General features: G+C 57.8%; 2 protein-coding genes across 3 annotated transcripts; both read left to right on the forward strand.

Moving 5' to 3' along the window:
- Positions 1-3239: 3239 nt before the first annotated feature.
- IER3 (immediate early response 3) lies at positions 3240-4543 on the forward strand. Its single transcript, XM_066361481.1, has 2 exons — positions 3240-3495; positions 3600-4543. Exons 1-2 carry the CDS (start codon positions 3286-3288, stop codon positions 3861-3863), a joined length of 474 nt encoding a protein of 157 aa, XP_066217578.1. The 5' UTR covers positions 3240-3285; the 3' UTR covers positions 3864-4543.
- A 335-nt stretch (positions 4544-4878) lies between these two features.
- On the forward strand, positions 4879-17095 carry FLOT1 (flotillin 1). 2 transcript variants are annotated; one of them, XM_066359913.1, is made up of 13 exons: positions 4879-5015; positions 5216-5407; positions 5719-5794; positions 5881-5971; positions 6210-6353; positions 6718-6837; positions 7299-7394; positions 7614-7766; positions 14293-14474; positions 14755-14800; positions 14918-15055; positions 15640-15804; positions 16775-17095. In XM_066359913.1, the coding sequence occupies exons 2-13, from the start codon at positions 5365-5367 to the stop codon at positions 16802-16804; spliced, it is 1284 nt and encodes a 427-aa protein (XP_066216010.1). In that variant the 5' UTR covers positions 4879-5015; positions 5216-5364; the 3' UTR covers positions 16805-17095. The 2 variants fall into 2 exon arrangements, with proteins under 2 accessions (XP_066216010.1, XP_066216012.1); XM_066359915.1 differs by having other exon boundaries at positions 4890-5015; positions 5311-5407.
- The last annotated feature ends 424 nt before the right edge of the window (positions 17096-17519 follow it).

A 17519-nucleotide genomic window follows, 5' to 3' on the forward strand; every position in this document is an offset into this window, starting at 1 on the left:
AAAGAAAGAAAGAAAAGAAAGAAAGAAAGAAAGAAAGAAAGAAAGAAAGAAAGAAAGAAAGAAAGAAAGAAAGAAAGAAAGAAAAAGAAAAAACTGTCCTGGCTTTTCTTAAGAAGCTACTACAAGTTTATATGGGGGGTTTGAAGGAAGGTACCCACGTCTCAAAAGCTTGGGGTGACCCAGCCAGTGTGTACATTTTTCAGTCCTGCATTTTCCTTCTTTCATTTATCAAGAATATTGAGCCCTGGCTGGACAGCTCTGTTGGTTGGAGTATCGTCTCCATGGGCAAAGGTTGTGGGTTCAATCCCTGGTCAGGGCAGATGCAGGGACAGATCAATGTTCCTGTCTCTCTCTCCCCCCCCCTTCCTCTCTCTCTAAAATCAATAAGTCAAGGGGAAAAAAGATTATTGAGCAACCAGGACACGCAGGCACTGAGGTGGGTCCTATGGCGGACACAGACACGTGTGTGACAGTTCTGACGGGAGAAGCCACCCGGTGCCCACCCGGTGCCCACCCGGTGCCCCGGGCCTCACAGGATCTGCGGCAGAGGTCTGCCGAGCCCACGGCGTTTCAGGCTTCTGGAGTCAGCCTCGCTCGCTTCGTTCTCTGCTGTCAGTGCCCCTCGCTGCCCAGACTCCTGGACACTGAGCACACCCGTCTCGTGGTTACATTCTGGTGGTTTCCTGCGAGGAATGTTTCTCAGAGCCGCCCCTCCTCTTGGAAACTCTGCCGTGGAACTGTTTCAAGTCCTTGTTACCTTTCACCTGCACCGCTTCCAAAGCATTCTGGCCCCCCCTCCGTGTGTCGCCCCCCCCCCAGGGCACGCTCCCTGCCCGCCCAGCTCCCACCTGACCTGTCCCCCTGTCTCATCACCCGGTGCCCCCGCCTCCGTGTGGACCTGTCCCCCTGTCTCATCACCCGGTGCCCCCGCCTCCGTGTCCCCCGCCCAGGGCACGCTCCCTGCCCACCCAGCTACCCGCCTGCCCTGTCCCCCTGTCTGTTACCCGGTGCCCCTACCTCCGTGTGGACCTGTCCCCCTGTCTCATCACCCGGTGCCCCGCCTCTGTGTGTCGTCCCCACACCCCCAGGGCACGCTCCCTGCCCGCCCAGCTCCCGCCTGACCTGTCCCCCTGTCTGTCACCTGGTGCCCCCCCCTCCGTGTGTCCCCCCCCCAGGGCACGCTCCCTGCCCGCCCAGCTCCCCGCCTGACCTGTCCCCCTGTCTGTCACCCGGTGCCCCCGCCTCCGTGTGTCGTCCCCCCCCCAGGGCACGCTCCCTGCCCGCTCAGCTCCCGCCTGACCTGTCCCCCTGTCTCGTCACCCGGTGCCCCGCAAAGCTCCACAGTCTGATGACATCCAGCTCCCCGGCCCAGCCGCTGAGCCGTCCCCACTCTGCCCAGCTCCTTCCCAGCCCCCGTGCCTGCCCACTCCTCCTGCACTTCACGGGGAGCTGGCCCTGGGACTGTTTCCTTTGTGGTTCCCCAAACGCACCCTGTACTTTTCCAGCTGGCAGCTGATTCCATTTCCCTCACACACACAGTCATCTTCCCCATCGGGGCTCTGCGCTGTCCCACCCACGGTTCCGGGGAGCCTTGCCCGATTGACTGGTGGACAGTAGCCTTTCCGGTCCCCCTCACACTGTCTTCCATTTTCTTAGGACCCTCCGGGAGCTCTTCCAGTCCGGCCCACACCTGAGGTGCCCACCGTGAGTGGGCTTGCACGCCCCGCATCACATACACGGAAACCACCAGCTCAGTACTCTCCACAGTACCTTGACGAGGGTGCCTGCCACCCCCGAGTGCCCGTTGTGCCCACGAGCAGCTGTCTCCAAGGCAGTTATGAGACTGTGGCAATTCTACCTGAAGTGGAAGAATGACCGCTACCACGCTCTTTGCATAATCCCTCGCGGTTTAAAATGTTCTTTGCATGAATTGTGTTTATTGATCCAGGCCCCAGGTGGCATAGCTGCCGCCCTGTTATCACTGGCCTTGGCATTGGGTGATCCTTTGCCCCGGCTCTGGGTGAACACACACACGTGGGTAAGTGTGATTGTGCGTGGTGAAGGGGGCAGAGCACGCCACCCCACATGTGCCACGTTGGTGTGGGGAGGGGGTGCTTTGAGCTAAAGACCATCAAGACCGGCAGGCTCAGGAGAAGCTCAGGACCTCACCCATCACTGCCGAAAGGAATTCCTGAGGGGCCTGTGGCAGGAGGAGAGCTGTGAGCAGACGGGACCGTCATCTGAGAGGCTTGTCCTGCTGGGCAGGGGGACATGTGCCTCCCCATCACCCTCTCTCCTCTCCCTGTACACAGCCCTGGGCCCTGGAGCCCACCGCCCCGTCCTCAGGATGGCCAGGAAGCCTCCACCACCTCGCTGGCCTCTCACCGCAGGTCTTCATGGGCTCCCCTAAGCGGGTGATTAAAAATCTTTTTCTCCTGGTAACGCTTACGTCAATTTAATTATTAGACCAGCCGAGAACCTAGAAGGGAAGAAGGAGAAAATTTTCCACCCCTGCGTGCGGTGTGTGTGTAAATGTTCGAACGTGTGTTTTCCTGTGTGCTCAGGCCCGCAGGCTGTGTCCGTGCGTGCTAATGTGCTATGAGTTCATTTTTCCTCCTGTGCTGGGTTATTTCTGTAACGACTGCCCTCTGGGTTTGTTTTTTGTTTTAATTGATTTTAGCGAGAGAGAGAGAGAGAGAGAGAGAGAGAGAGAGAGAGAGAAAGAGAGAGAGAGAAAGGGAGAGAGAGAGAGAGGAACACTAATCTGTTCCTGTATGTACCCTGACCAGGGATGGATCAGGCCACCTCTAGCCGCTTCAGAACGATGCTCTAACCAACCGAGCTATCCCCAGGGGGCTCAGGGGGTGTGTGTGTTCTGTCTGCATCTACAGGTGTGTGGACATAGCCCTGTAACTGTGGTTCCTTGACTTTGCTCATGGCCAGATTTCTTTATGTAAGTCCTGCTTGCCTCCCCAGAGATGGGGCCCGTGGTGGAACCCTCTCCGAAAGCTGTGTGTGGGCCCTTCGCCAGCGGCCACATGTCCCGACATGTGCCTGCAGCCCGGGATCTCACCCACCCCCACTCAACTCACACACGACACGTACTCGGGCATCTCCAGCTGCACAGGCCCGGACTCCCGCCCCCACCCTTTGCTTAATCTTCGGAATTTCCAAGGCGGCTCCAGCGGGGCGGAGCGGAGACGCGCCCGCCCAGTTCTGGGCTGTACATAAACTGGCTCCGGAAGACCGCGGGGCGCACTCATTGTTCCGCTCGGCTCAGCTACCATGTGTCACTCTCGCAGCAACCTCCCCACCATGACCGTCCTGCGGGCCCCGACCCCAGTACCCTCCACCAGCCCTGGACCCCGGCGGGGCTCCGGTCCTGAGATCTTCACGTTCGACCCTCTCCCAGAACCGGCGGTGTCCCCCGCCGCGCGCCCCAGCGCCTCCCGCGGGCACCGAAAGCGCAGTCGTAGGGTGCTCTACCCGCGAGTGGTGAGTGTGGCCGAAGTGCGCGGCCGGGGGGTGGTGGGGTCCGGGAGGAATAACCGGACGCCAGGACCCGGGGCTGATCTGTTCCCTTGGTTGTCTCCGCTCAGGTCCGGCGGCAGCTGCCTGTTGAGGATCCAAACCCTGCCAAGAAACTGCTCTTCCTGCTGCTCACGGTCGTCTTGTGCCAGATCCTCATGGCTGAAGAAGGCTTGCCGGCGCCCCTGGCCGCGGAGGAAGACCCCAGCGCCGTGTCCTCTGCGCCCACCCCTGCGCCCCCAGCCCTGGTGGAGCCATTTAATCTGACCGTGGAGTCCTCCGACTACGCTCTGGACCTCAGCACTTTTCTCCAGCAACACCCTGCCGCCTTCTAACCGGGACTCTCAATGCCCCCCCCTGCCCCCCCACCCCCGCTTCCCCCCAACCAAGAAGCTGAAAAAACAAACACCAGGTGTATCTGGTGCGCGAGAGCGAGCGTATCCCAAACTGGGACACCCGGGGCAACCCGCACTCAACACTACAGGGGAGCTGCCAGCCCGCGCCCCGACCGGACACGCGCGGACACGCAGGGCTGAGCCCGGCGGGGAAGGAGGGCGGCGTTAATTTATGTCTCATTGCTCCTAATGAATATTTATATGTATTTATGTATGTCCCCTAGGTGATAGAGGGGTGTATGTAATATTTATTTAACTTATGCAGGGGTGCGGGACGTGCCCGCTGCTGCACATGCAGGTCTCTTGGTATTATTTATTGAGCTCGGTGGGGATGGTGGAGGCGTCTAGAACCAGGGGAGATGGGAGAGAACAGAGAGGACCTGGTCGGCGCCCGCCGGCTGGGGGTCAAGAAGGGTGGGGGGCCATGGATTTAGGGGATGACACTCTCCTCCGTCCTCCAGCATCTCAACCCCCTGGGTCTACTCTGTGAATAAGGTCCTTGGCCTTCGATCTCCTTGAAGTTGTCCCCAAAGGGTGGCTACGGGGTGAGGGGTGGGGGCTGTCAGGGGATGGCTGTGGGGTCGCCCAGTATGTTCTGTGAACACAAATAAACTCGATTAACAGTCGGCAGTCGTCTGAGTGTATCTTTACCAGCGTCGATTCCCTGCTTCGGGCGCCAGGGCCCGGCGGCCACGGCCCTAGTCCTTCGTCCCAGACCACGGAACCAGCATCCGGTGGCCGGACGCATACTTTCCTTGTCCAGTCTGCGGATTTCCCCGTAGTGGCCGCGGGGCATAGCCCAGATGAGGCAATATCCCCCCTGCCACGGGCGCCGGGCCCACAGGATCACAGGATCAGGAGCCCGGGGCGGTCCGGGAGGTGGGGGTGGCGGTGCAGGGCGGGAGCGCTGGGCTCCGAGCGGGGCCTGCCGGGAAAGAGGGGCGGGCCGAGCGTGGGGCCGGGGGTTGGACGGCCGCGGGGGGCGGGGTGGCCTTGCCGCAGCCCCAGGGCGTGGTCGGGCCCGGGGCGCGCGAGGCCGTGGGTAGGGCGTCCGGGAAGGCGGTGCGCGGGTGGCCGCGGCTCGGCTCGCAGGTACCCGGCCGCGCCCGCGCCTGGGAAGGCCGTGGGGGAGGGGCCGTGGAGCAGGAGCGCGGGGGGCGCGGGGTCGGGGGGCCTCCGGGCGCGCAGAGCTTTAGCGGGTCGGGGAGAAGCCGTCCTCCCTGCAGGCGGGGCCCCAGGCAGTAGCCGTACGCAGCCGACAGGCGTCGCGGGGGGCCTGCTGCATTTCGCAGGGAAAAGCGGGTACGGAAGGGACTGGGCGGTGGTGGCTGCACCCTGGCGGGACTGACGGGAACGGGAAACAGCCACTCCTGTGTGGCCTCCACAGCGCCCGGCCTCTCCGCGGACGCTTCCTTCCTCTCCGGCAGCTGCCGCTTGAGCCATGTTTTTCACCTGTGGCCCCAATGAGGCCATGGTGGTCTCTGGTAAGTACTGTCCTCTTCTCAGCCAGTGACCCCCGAACCCCTGCGCGCCTGGCCTGGGCCCTTCCCCGCTCCCTCCCAGCCCTGCAGCCCTATGGCTTCTCCCCCCAGCCTGAGCCGCCAGCTTGTGCGCCCCCCAGTCCCTGGGGCCCCCCCTCCTCCAGCTCCCAGATTTCCTCGTGGGGATTGCCCTTCCTCCCTCCCTCCCTACCTTCCTCCCTCCTCCTCCTCCCCCCCCAGTTCTAGAGTCTTCCATATTCCATCGCTGCTGTGGCCACCGCAGCTCACTGGCCTTGAACCTTTCTTCTTTTCAGGTTTCTGCCGGAGCCCCCCAGTCATGGTGGCTGGGGGACGAGTCTTTGTCCTGCCCTGCATCCAGCAGATCCAGAGGTGGGTGGGGAGAGAGCCAGGGAAGGGGACCCTCGTTTTCTGTCTTCTCCGCCTTCCTCACTGTCCACCCTTCTTCTTCCCTCTAGGATCTCTCTCAACACATTGACCCTCAATGTCAAGAGTGAAAAGGTTTACACTCGCCACGGGGTCCCCATCTCAGTCACTGGCATTGCCCAGGTGAGGCTTTCAGAGCCTTTACCCCGGAGCCCACGCCCCCCATCACCTTCTCTGTCCCTAGACTTGAAGGATCTCGTGACCCCGGCTTTCCCAGCCTCTGCCTGTGGGGTCTTGTAGTCTCCCCTTCTCCAGGGTACTGGACTCCTCCTTTCTTCTTCTCTCCTGCTTTCCTCCCTGGCTTCCTGAGACTTCCTCCGCCTCACCCTTCCCACCCTTCCCACCCTCCCTCTGGCTCCAGGTGAAAATCCAGGGGCAGAACAAGGAGATGCTGGCGGCCGCCTGCCAGATGTTCCTGGGGAAGACGGAGGCTGAGATCGCCCAGATTGCTCTGGAGACGCTGGAGGGCCACCAGAGGGCCATCATGGCCCACATGACTGTGGAGGTGGGTCTGCCGGCGGGGAGACCCCCGGAGTGGATGCCCGAGTGGGGGGTGGGGAGACACCCGGAAGGGATGCCCGAGTGGGGGGCGGAGCTAAGGACTGAGCTAGCCTGCGGCGGGGAGACCCCCGGAAGGGATGCCCGAGTGGGGGGTGGGGGGCTGAGGACTGAGCTAGCCTGCGGGAGAGTGAGGGGTGCGGGGCTAAGGACTGAGCTAGCCTGCTGGCGGGGAGACACCCGGAGGGGATGCCCGACGGGGGGGGGGGGGGGGGGGGGGCGGGGGGCTAAGGACTGAGCTAGCCTGCGGGAGACAGTGGCCGGAGCTTCCGAGAGCCTCACTTCCTCTTTCCTACCATCCGTTACCCCAGGAAATCTATAAGGACCGGCAGAAATTCTCCGAGCAAGTTTTCAAAGTGGCGTCCTCTGACCTGGTGAACATGGGCATCAGTGTGGTCAGCTACACCCTGAAGGACATTCACGATGACCAGGTAAACCTAGACAGCTGGTCCTCTGTTTCCCTTTCTTCTCTTAAACTGTTGTTTTGTTTTGTTCTTAAGTGAGAAGCAGGGAGGCAGAGAGACAGATTCCCACATGCGCCCCAACCAGGATCTACCCAGCAAGACCCCTATGGCCTGATGCTCTACCCATCTGGGGCTCTTGCTTCGTTGCTTAGCAACAGAGCTATTTTTAACACCTGAGGGGAGGCCATGGAGCCATCCTCAGCACCCGGGGCCAGCTTGCTCCCACAGAGCCATGGCTGTGGGAGGAGAAGAGAGAGATAGAGAAGGGGGAGGTATGGAGAAGCAGATGGTCAATTCTCCTGTGTGCTCAGACTGGGAATCGAACCTAGGACATTCACACACCAGGCCGACACTCTACCACTGAGCCAACGAACCAACCAGGGCCCTAGACCGTCTTAAGGACTCTAGTATCTGCGTCTCTTTCACAGGACTATTTGCACTCCCTGGGGAAGGCTCGAACTGCTCAAGTCCAAAAAGATGCTCGGATTGGAGAAGCAGAGGCCAAGAGAGACGCTGGGATCCGGGTACGAGAGGGGCGGCGGTCACTTGGTCACCGGGGGCTTATTGGGTGCTTGGTGGGAGGGGAGCAACTGACTGTGGAGGCTGGCAGGACTGGGTTGGCAGAGGAAATAGATGAGGCCAGGGCTGAGGCCAAGGCAGGGGAGCCTGCTGGGGAGGGGGCTCTCCCCCTGGGGCCCTTCCCCTCCCTGCTGTGACTCCCTACCTGCTCTCTGTGTGGACAGGAGGCCAAAGCCAAGCAGGAGAAAGTGTCTGCTCAGTACCTGAGTGAGATCGAAATGGCCAAGGCGCAGAGGGACTACGAGCTGAAGAAGGCCGCCTACGACATCGAGGTCAACACGCGCCGTGCGCAGGCCGACCTGGCCTATCAGCTGCAGGTCAGAGCCCCGGCGCTGGGGTGGACCCCGCCCTCGCCCCCGTCCCCGCCCCCGCCCCCGCCCCTCTCGCAGGCTGCCACCCTCGTATTCCAACGCCTTGTCCTGCTCTCCGTTTCCGACCCAGCTCCTCCGCCGTGTGAGGAAGACTTAAAAGACTTAAAACATTTCAGCTGTACAGCAAAGAGAAGGTCACGGTATATGAGCAGTAGGGCAGGTCACGTGTTTGGAGCGGATTGGGCCCCTGCCAGGGCACCCGGGTGGGGAGTGGACCAGAGCAGAGAGAGGTCCAGCCCGGGTCTCGCTCGCCAAGCTGCGCGTTCTGACCTGGGCCAGTCAGTCTGCACCCACCCGGAGGGAGGGCAACTTCTCGTTCGCACAGGGCAGCCCTGGGGATCAAAGACGGTGCGAGGAAGGAGAGCACAGAGCTGGCTCTGACTCGTGCAAAGGGCGATGCGGGCACAGCTGGCTGTTACAGGGGTGCACAGCCAGTCCTCGTCGTTGGTGGGTTCCAGATTGAGAATATCTGCTTGCTAAACTGTAGTGATAACCCCAAACAAAATCAGTACGCACAGCACGTCTGTGGTCGTTTGCAGACAGGCACGGAGACACTGGAGCTGCTCGGTGCGTAGCTCCCAGTTCGGGTTGAACAAGATGTGTTGCCTTCTTTCAACTCTCACGCTATAAATAGTATTGTCTTCAAAATATTTATATATTCAGGGAGTATATATGGATTCAGTGAGAGAAGGGGAGGCAGAGAAACAACCGACTCCCACATACACCCGGGCTGGAATCTACCCGGCCAGCCCGCTAAGGGGCGGTGCTCTGCCCGTCTGGGGTCTTGCTTTGTTGCTCAGCAACCGAGCTCTTCTTAGCACCTGGGGCGGAGGCCATGGAACTATCCTCAGTGCCAGGGGCCAACCTGCTCCAGTCCAGCCGTGGCTGCAGGAGGGGAAGAGAGAGATAGAGAGAAAGAGGGACGGGAGAGGGGGTTGGGTGGAGAAGCAGGTGGGCACTCCTCCTGTGTGCCCTGATTGGGAATAAACCTGGGACATCCATAAACCAGGCTGATGCTCTACCGCTGAGCCATCCAGCCTGGGCCCTCATAGTGTATTTCCTGCCACATTATTCAGATTCTTGTGGTCTTTGTTGGTTTAAAATGACCCCCAAGCATAGTTCTGAAGTGCTGTCTAGTCTTCCTAAGTGCAAGGAGGCTGTGACATGCCGGACGCGGCTGCGTGGAGGAGACACCTGTGTTAGATAGGTTTCCTTCAGGCAGGTGTTCTAGTGCTGTGGGCTGTGAGTTTGTTGATAATGAACCAACAATGATTATTACCTAAGGTGACTTTAAACAGAAAGGTACATAAAACAAGGTTACATATTGACCTGTGGACAAAAGTGTTGTGAACAGAGGCTCATAGGAACCTAACCCCGTATTGCCCCTAGAAACAAAATCAGTATTTACTAATTCACCACTTGTGGCTATGTTCTAGAGCAGAGCTACTGTGAAGAACAAGAATCAAGCGTATTTGAGACCTTTACCCAACGTGTGGCAATGTCATGAAATTCATTCTTGCCAAGAGTTGGAACAGGCTAAAAAGCATAATGGGGTGCAAAACATCTTGAGTTGTGGGGGTAAATTCCCGGCAGCAGCAGCAGCAGCAGCAGCAGCCCTGGAGTGTTTGTTAAAAGTACAAACTATCAGGCTCCAGCCCAGACCGAATCAGAACTGCGTTTTAACAAAATCCCTGGGTGACTCATGTATACGCTGGAGTTTGAGAAGCAGTAACATAGTGGAAACCACTTGCGTGGGTGGGACATGGATAACGTCCTTGACTCTGGAAACATGGCTTTCTTTGTCTGCAAATCAACAGATGGGGCTGGTTGGGGCTCTGTTTTAACTTGTATCATTTCCTCATGTTGTGCCAGGCTTTGTGCTGGGTAATCAGGAAATAATGATTCAGTCCACAGTTTTCTATGAAGTGCTTCCTCTGGGCCAGGCATTGTTTCGGAGGTGAGGATATGAGTGTGAATGAGTCAGAAAGGATTCCTGCTCTCACAGAGCTTACAGCATAACACAGAGCGCAGAGTTGTGGGCCAAGGGTGCTCTAAACCAGTGATGCTCAAGCGGAAACTTCTGTGACGATGGGTACGGTTCTGTAGTTTACCCTGATGGTGAGCACTTGAAATGTGGCCAGTGAAATTGTGACTGGGGAATTGAATTTTAAATTTTACTTAATATTAATTAATGTATATTTAAATAGCCACAGTGACTAGTGGCTAGGCAGGGACCAGCACGTGCAAAGGCCCTGAGGTTGGAAAGAGCTTGGCATGTCGCAGAAACAGAAAGGTTTCTGGTCCTGTGGGGCTGGTGTGCTGTAAGGAGAGGCAGGCAAGGCCAGGTCACGTTGGGCTCAGGTGGACATGATGGAGATCCAGAGGAGAATTCAGAGCACAGAGGAAAGCTGTTAGAGAACTTGAAGCAGGGCGGTGCTGTGGTCCAGTCTGTGTTCTCACGAGGATCGGTCTGGCTGCTGTGGGGAGAACCGATTGTCAGAAGAGAGGCAGCAGAGGGATGAGGTGGGAGCTTTTTCAAAGACGATGCCTTGAACAAATGCGGGTAACTCGTCATTAAAAGCACATAGAAGGATTTAAAGAGAAAGAGAGAAGGAGTAGAAACCACAGCGTCACTTCGGGAGCTGGAAAGCCACGCTAACTGGCTAAGCGTGGCTGAGACAGCTGAGAAGAAAGGTGCCTGGGAGGAAAGGGCCGTGGCCTGAGGCCCAGGAGCGCACAGCCACGGGCCCGAGCTGTGGTGAAGACTGTTGAGATAGGGAAAAAGAGGTGAAGACCGCCTTCTCAGTTAGAGCCCCTGGCTGGCCCCCCTGGCTCCGGGTCCCTTCTCTGGTCCCCTCTCTGCCCCAGGAGACATCTGGAGGGTATATTATCTGGTAAGAGTAAACCAGAGGATGTGACCTGCGGCCGGCCAGGGGTAGGTAGGGGCCTCGTATGGCACCAGCAACGGGGACCTGAACTGACCGCACCTCCTGAATGCTAAATGCCGACGGCTTCCCCTCACCCCTTGCCCTGCTTGGCTCCCACCTTCCGAAGAATGGATCAGAAAACTGTGCTGGGGAACATGACCGAGCCAAAAAGAAAGACAGAGATCCTGAATCAGAGGTCTCTCAGCCAGTGGCCTGTCCAGATCACCCTGGAGGGAAGCTCCCAGTCCGCAAGCTCACCCCCAACCCAGAGCTTCCGATCAGTGTGGTGGACACTCCTCTCTGGGAGCAGACAACCAAGGGTGACCTGATCTGTCAGGGAGCCCCGCAGCAGGGAGGACAACTCTAAACCACCCGCAGCAAAGCCGTGTGGAGGATACAGACTGTGCAGGGAGAAGAAAGCTTTTTATTTTTTTTTTAAGTGAGAGGCAGAGAAACAGACTCCTGCATGCCCCTGCCTGGGATCCCACTGGAAATCCCATCTAGGGATGATGCTCTGTGCATCTAGGGCCACTACTCCGTTGCTCGACAACCAAGCTGTTTTTAACACCTGAGGCAAGGTCATGGAGCCATCCTTAGCGCCCGGGGCCAACTTGCTCAAACCATTTGAGCCATGCCTGTGGGAGGGACGAGGAGAGAGAAAGAGGTGGAGAAGCAGATGGTCACTTCTGTGTGCCCTGACTGGGAATTGAACCCAGGACTTCCACACACGGGGCCGATGCTCTATGAACTTGGCAAACTGGCCAGGGCTGAAGATGTTGTTGTTGTTGTTTTCTAAATTAACATGCTTGGTAAGATAAGAATCCATAACCAGGAAGTCAGGATAGAGATTGGAAAACAAACAAAAAAGAGCTCTTAGAAATTAGTAAGATACGGCAGAAGTTTTTATTACTTTAGAAGAGAAATTCTCATGAATTTCCCAGAAAATAGAACAGAACAGATGGGAGGAATGGACATAGATAAAATAATTGAAGACCAAGCCAGTATCTCCAGCAGACCAAAGGAAATGGACAAATGAAGAATTTACAATGTGTTTATCCATTGGGAAGGGTGTGAGTTTCCAGATTTTAACAACCCACCCAATGGAACACCAGGAATGGGAAACATCTCTTTGAAACCTAGCACTGAAATTTCAGAACACTGAGAACAAAAAAAACCCAAAAAACAGATGTAGAGGCCTCCAGAGAGAAGGAAAAACAAAACATCTCAAATGGTTGGGCATGAAAATGACTTTGCATTTCTTCGGAAGCTAGAAGGCCATGGAGCAATCAGTGCCTTCAAAACTCTGATGAAAATGAATTTCCACATAGTAACATGTGCCCCGCCCAACTAACTCACAATAGAAGGGTAGAAGAAATATGTGGAGAAAGGGAGAGCTTAGAAAACTTCCTGCCCACGTACTCTGTCCAAGGAGGCTGCTGGAGGTTGAGTTTCACCAAAAGGTGGCCCAGGGGCAGGGGCAGGGGTGCCCCAAGGTAGGGGAGAGCTGTCCCCACTGGACACTGCAGTGGGGAGCATCCGGTCCCCTTTGGAACAGGCCTGACGTTTCCAGGTCAGAGATTGGCCAGGGTGCCATATCTAGAGAGTGAACAGATGGGCCCAGTCAGGGCAGGAGCACCCCCTCTCGTGTTGGTGACACCCCCAGGGATGATGGTGCCCGGCTGAGCTGGAGCAACGAGACAGGAAGGAAGTGTGCACCTCCCCTGTACACCAACATCCTGGCGAGAGCCTTCTGCTCCCTGCACGTTACAGGGAATAAGAAGACGCAGTCTAGCCTGACCTGTGGTGGCGCAGTGGATAAAGCGTCGACCTGGAAATGCTGAGGTCGCCGGTTCGAAACCCTGGGCTTACCTGGTCAAGGCACATATGGGAGTTGATGCTTCCAGCACCTACCCCCTATCTCTCTCTCCTCTCTCTCTCTGACTCTCTCTCTCTCCTCTCTAAAATGAATAATAAAAAAATATATATATCGGTTCAATTAAGGAAATAAAACCTTTAAAAAAAAAAAAAAAAAAAAAAAGAAGACGCAGTCTAGGCCCTGGCCGGTTGGCTCAGTGGTAGAGCGTCGGCCTGGCGTGCGGAAGTCCCGGGTTCGATTCCCGGCCAGGGCACATAGGAGAGGCACCCATTTGCTTCTCCACCCCCACCCCCTCCTTCCTCTCTGTCTCTCTCTTCCCCTCCCGCAGCCGAGGCTCCATTGGAGCAAAAGATGGCCCGGGCGCTGAGGATGGCTCCTTGGCCTCTGCCCCAGGCGCTAGAGTGGCTCTGGTTGCGACAGAGCGACACCCCGGATGGGCAGAGCATCGCCCCCTGGTCGGCGTGCCGGTGGATCCCGGTCGGGCGCATGCAGGAGTCTGTCTGACTGCCTCTCCGTTTCCAGCTTCAGAAAAATACAAAAAAAAAAAAAAAGAAAGAAAACGCAGTCTGCCTAAATAAGGGGCATTCTGTACCCACATCCTGGTCCGTGCGTGTCGAGCACTCCTGGAAGGATACAGAAGAAGCCGGTCACAGTGGTCGTTCCTGGGGAAGGGGACCAGATCGTTTGAGGAAATACGCGGAAGCTTGGCTTCTTGCTGTTTATTTTTTTCTTTTGAGTCTGTGCCATATACAAAAGTAGCAAGTGAAAAAGACATGCACACACACACACACACACACTGCCAGCCCCCTAAGAAGAAAGTAGGAGGCCATTGCAGTAGTTGGGGCTGGGGTTTTTTTGTTTGTTTTGGTTTGGTTTTGGGGTTTTTTGTGTTTTTCCGAAGTTAGAAGTGAGGAGGCAGTCAGACTCCCCCATGTGCCCGACCGGGACCCACCCCAGCATGGCCATCAGGGGGTGATGCTCTGCCTATCCGAGGTGTTGCTCCACTGCAACTGGAGCCATTCTAGCACCTGAGGCAGAGGCCATGGAGCCATCCTCAGCGCCCGGGCCAACTTTGCTCCAATGGAACCCTGGTGCAGGAGGGGAAGAGAGAGAGAGAGAGGAAGGAGAGGGGGAAGGGTGGATGGGTGCTTCTCCTGTGTGTCCTGGCCGGGAATCAAACCCAGGATTTCCACGAGCCAGGCCGACGCTCTACTGCCGAGCCAGCCGGCCAGGGCCTGGAGATGATTTTGAGAGCTGGCTAGCACCACGATTCCAGCAGCAGAGTTGGGGAGCAGAGGGGATGGAAGGGAAGGAGACTGGGAGACTGGAGGTGGGTGGCACCCTGCACTCGGTGCCCTCCAGGTGCTCACACGCCAGAGGGAGACATGGTGGGAAAACAGGCATAAGGGGAGCCGTTCCGAGGCAGAAGGACTGGGTTCCAGCCCCATTCGGCTCTGACGCGGAGGCCGCCTAGGAAAAAGTCCTGCTCACTGATAACTGGCCCTGAGAGAGCGGCTCTGGAGGGGAAACGGTCTCGCCCAGCTGGCGGACCTGACCTGGGACCGCTCCACGGACCTGCCCTATTTTTTTTACAGCCCACCCTGGAGCCCTGCGCCGGCTTCACAGAGCTCTTCAGCCCTGACGCCGAGCATCCATCCCTCTCGCCCAGGTGGCCAAAACGAAGCAGCAGATCGAGGAGCAGCGCGTGCAGGTGCAGGTGGTGGAGCGGGCCCAGCAGGTGGCGGTGCAGGAGCAGGAGATCGCCCGGCGCGAGAAGGAGCTGGAGTCCCGCGTGCGCAAGCCGGCGGAGGCCGAGCGCTACAAGCTGGAGCGCCTGGCGGAGGCAGAGAAGTACGCGCCCCTCCCGCGGGCCTCCCGGCTCCGTCGCCTTCCCTGCCTGGGCGCCTCCGGTGGGACTCGGGTGGCGGGAGCCCCCACGCTGGCGCTGGGCCTCTCCCCGGGAGCCCCCACCCTGGCGCTGGGCCTCTCCCCGGGAGCCCCCTCCCCCACGCTGGCGCTGGGCCTCCCCCCGGGAGTCCCCACCCCCACGCTGGCGCTGGGCCTCTCCCCGGGAGCACCCCCCCCACACACTGATCCCCAGCTCCTCCCTCCGCTCCCCTTGTTTGCCCAGGTCCCAGCTGATCATGCAGGCGGAGGCCGAAGCGGAGTCTGTGAAGGTGAGTGAGGAGGGGGCGCTCCCTGGCTGCTCGGGAGCGAGCGTGGCTGCTCAGCTGGGGCCTCCTGCGCTTGCCTGCGGCCAGCGGGGTCACGGTGCCCTGTGCCCCCCTCCTCAGATGCGCGGGGAGGCCGAGGCCTTCGCGGTGGCAGCGCGGGCGCGGGCCGAGGCCGAGCAGATGGCCAAGAAGGCGGAGGCGTTCCAGCTGTACCAGGAGGCCGCGCAGCTGGACATGCTCCTGGAGAAGCTTCCCCAGGTCAGGGCGGGGTGCTGGGCACTGCGGGGAGTCCGCTGGGGGACCCTACATCAGGGGTGGGAGTTCCAGGCCAGTGACCGGAGGGAGGATCGGTGATCGGCAGGACAGAATCTTTAAAAACCCAGGCTTGGCCCTGGCCGGTTGGCTCAGTGGTAGAGCGTCGGCCTGGCGTGCAGGAGTCCCGGGTTCGATTCCCTGCCAGGGCACACAGGAGAAGCACCCATCTGCTTCTCCACCCCTCCCCCTCTCCTTCCTCTCTGTCTCTCTCTTCCCCTCCCGCAGCCAAGGCTCCACTGGAGCAAAGTTTGCCCGGGCACTGAGGATGGCTCTGTGGCCTCTGCCTCAGGCGCTAGAATGGCTCTGATTGCGGCAGAGCGACGCCCCAAGATGGGCAGAGCATCGCCCCCTGGTGGGGTGGACATGCTGGGTGGATCCCAGTCGGGCGCATGTGGGAGTCTGACTGCCTCCCTGTTTCCAGCTTCGGGAAAATACAAAAACAAAAACAAAAACAAAAACCCAGGCTAAGGCCTTTGAGGAGGGGTGTGGTCAGACCCCAGGCGCTGAGTGGGCATCTCACCTACCAGGTGGCAGAGGAGATCAGTGGTCCCTTGACCTCCGCCAAAAAGATCACGCTGGTGTCCAGTGGAAGTGGGGCCGTGGGGGCGGCCAAAGTAACTGGGGAAGTACTGGACATCCTGAGCCGCCTGCCGGAGAGCGTGGAGAGACTCACCGGCGTCAGCATCTCCCAGGTGAGGGCTCGGGGGTGGGGCCTGAGGCAGAGCCACTGGGTTCCTGGGTTCCCCAGCACGCCGTGTGGCCTTGGCATTTGTTGCTTCTTTCTGCCAGACACAGTGCTCAGCTTTGACATAAATGGTTTTTATTTATTTTTTAAATGTTTTAATGAAACTACCCTTAGGGTATGTAGTATTTTACACAGTCAAGAAACTGGACTCCCAACATGTTAAGTAACTGAGCCCGTGTCATACACCCCGGGGAAGCCGAGCTTCCGACCCAGGCCAGCTGTCTAGTACCGTGAGCTGGTAGCAACCCGTCCACAATTAAGTCAGGGCACTGCTTTTCCTGGTGCCTGTTGATTCACTCGAAGGTCACGGTGGAGGTCAGAGGCTGTCTGAGTCCTGGCTCCCACGCGTGCTGTGACCTCAGAGAAGTCCTTGACTTCTCTGTACCTGTCTCCTCGCAGGTTTAATAATAGCAGCTACCCTGTGGAATTGCTAAAGAGAATTAAATGAGTAAACACATTTGCAGAGTGTGTGGAGAGCACTGCTTGGCACACAGTTTAAGTACAAGAGTGTGTTCAACAAAGTCTACATGCATATGTAAATAAAGGCATTGGGCCATTTCAGTGACCTTCCAGCTGGGTTCCTGGGAGCCTTCCTGAGGCTTGCAGGGAGGCTTGGGAGCTGCAGAGCCCTGTGCAGGACAAGCCGTGGCCCCTCCCACACCCTTTCAGTAATGCGTTGTTCCACACGGATCCTCTGACTGCTTGCAAGAGGGTGAGGTGGGGCGCCAGAAGAACTAGCAGACGCCTCCCTGTACCGTACATCTAATAAAAGAGGTTGAATGTGAACTGTCATTGAAAGAAACAAAAGAAGACCCCCTGGGTGTGCCTGTCCTCTGAGGCCCGCTGGTCCAGGGGAGTCTGGAACGTGACGTCTGGTTCCTGTGTCAACTACTGTTTTGTTTTGTTTTTTTTGCCAGGTGAACCACAAGCCCCTGCGAACGGCCTGACACCCTTCACCTTCGCAGGTGTCCAGCCTCGTGGTTCAAGTTGCCCGAATGGTGCCCTATTGCATGTGTTTCTGCTGATCTCCCAGAGCATGTCCTCTGACGGTGGGGCTCCGCCCCTCGTCTCTCCTTGCCAAATAGCCCGTGCCTTGCCTGGGAGAGGGAAGGGTCGCTCCCCTTCCGGGTCCCACACTACCAACCGAGACTGCCAGCCCCGTGAGGGTTCCGTGCCAGCATTCTGATAACCCCACCCCCAATTTGTTTAACTTCCTAAGTAAACTACGCTGAACCTGTTGTGCAGAATTATTTTCTGACCAAGACTGAGAGGTGGCCGGAAGTTCTCAACCTGTCAGATAACTTGCTATTGAGTGTGGATACTAGCAATTAAGACAGACCTCATTAAAAATGAGGCCTCCAGTCACCTTTTTAGAATGAGTTACTTGTGCACTAAGAGTTGTAGAATTAACTCCTCACCCCACACACCGAGTTGGTTTAGTCAGAAAACATGCTGATAGGGAGGGAAATGGAGCCTTTAGTCCCTAGTTACTGAAAACATAGTCCAGGGAAATGATAGCAGTTTCTGGGGGTAGCTTTCAGACTTGTGTTCAACCGAATGCATGAGGCCAAGTGTAGCAGTGTTTAGAGCAGGACCATATAATGGGAAGATTTTTTTTTTTCCCCATTTTTCCCAAGCTGGAAATGGGGAGGCAGTCAATCC

Source organism: Saccopteryx leptura, chromosome 1 (assembly GCF_036850995.1).
Source record: "Saccopteryx leptura isolate mSacLep1 chromosome 1, mSacLep1_pri_phased_curated, whole genome shotgun sequence".
NCBI classification, from domain to species: Eukaryota; Metazoa; Chordata; class Mammalia; order Chiroptera; family Emballonuridae; genus Saccopteryx; species Saccopteryx leptura.

Excerpts from the sequence above, each read along its gene's own strand:
- IER3 (XM_066361481.1), top strand. The coding sequence starts at position 3,286 with ATGTGTCACTCTCGCAGCAACCTCCCCACCATGACCGTCCTGCGGGCC. Across the intron at positions 3,496-3,599 it reads GGGTGCTCTACCCGCGAGTG|GTCCGGCGGCAGCTGCCTGT; the intron begins GTGAGTGTGGCC and ends GTCTCCGCTCAG.
- FLOT1 (XM_066359913.1), top strand. The coding sequence starts at position 5,365 with ATGTTTTTCACCTGTGGCCCCAATGAGGCCATGGTGGTCTCTG. Across the intron at positions 5,972-6,209 it reads CAGTCACTGGCATTGCCCAG|GTGAAAATCCAGGGGCAGAA; the intron begins GTGAGGCTTTCA and ends CTCTGGCTCCAG. Across the intron at positions 14,801-14,917 it reads CCGAAGCGGAGTCTGTGAAG|ATGCGCGGGGAGGCCGAGGC; the intron begins GTGAGTGAGGAG and ends CCCCCTCCTCAG.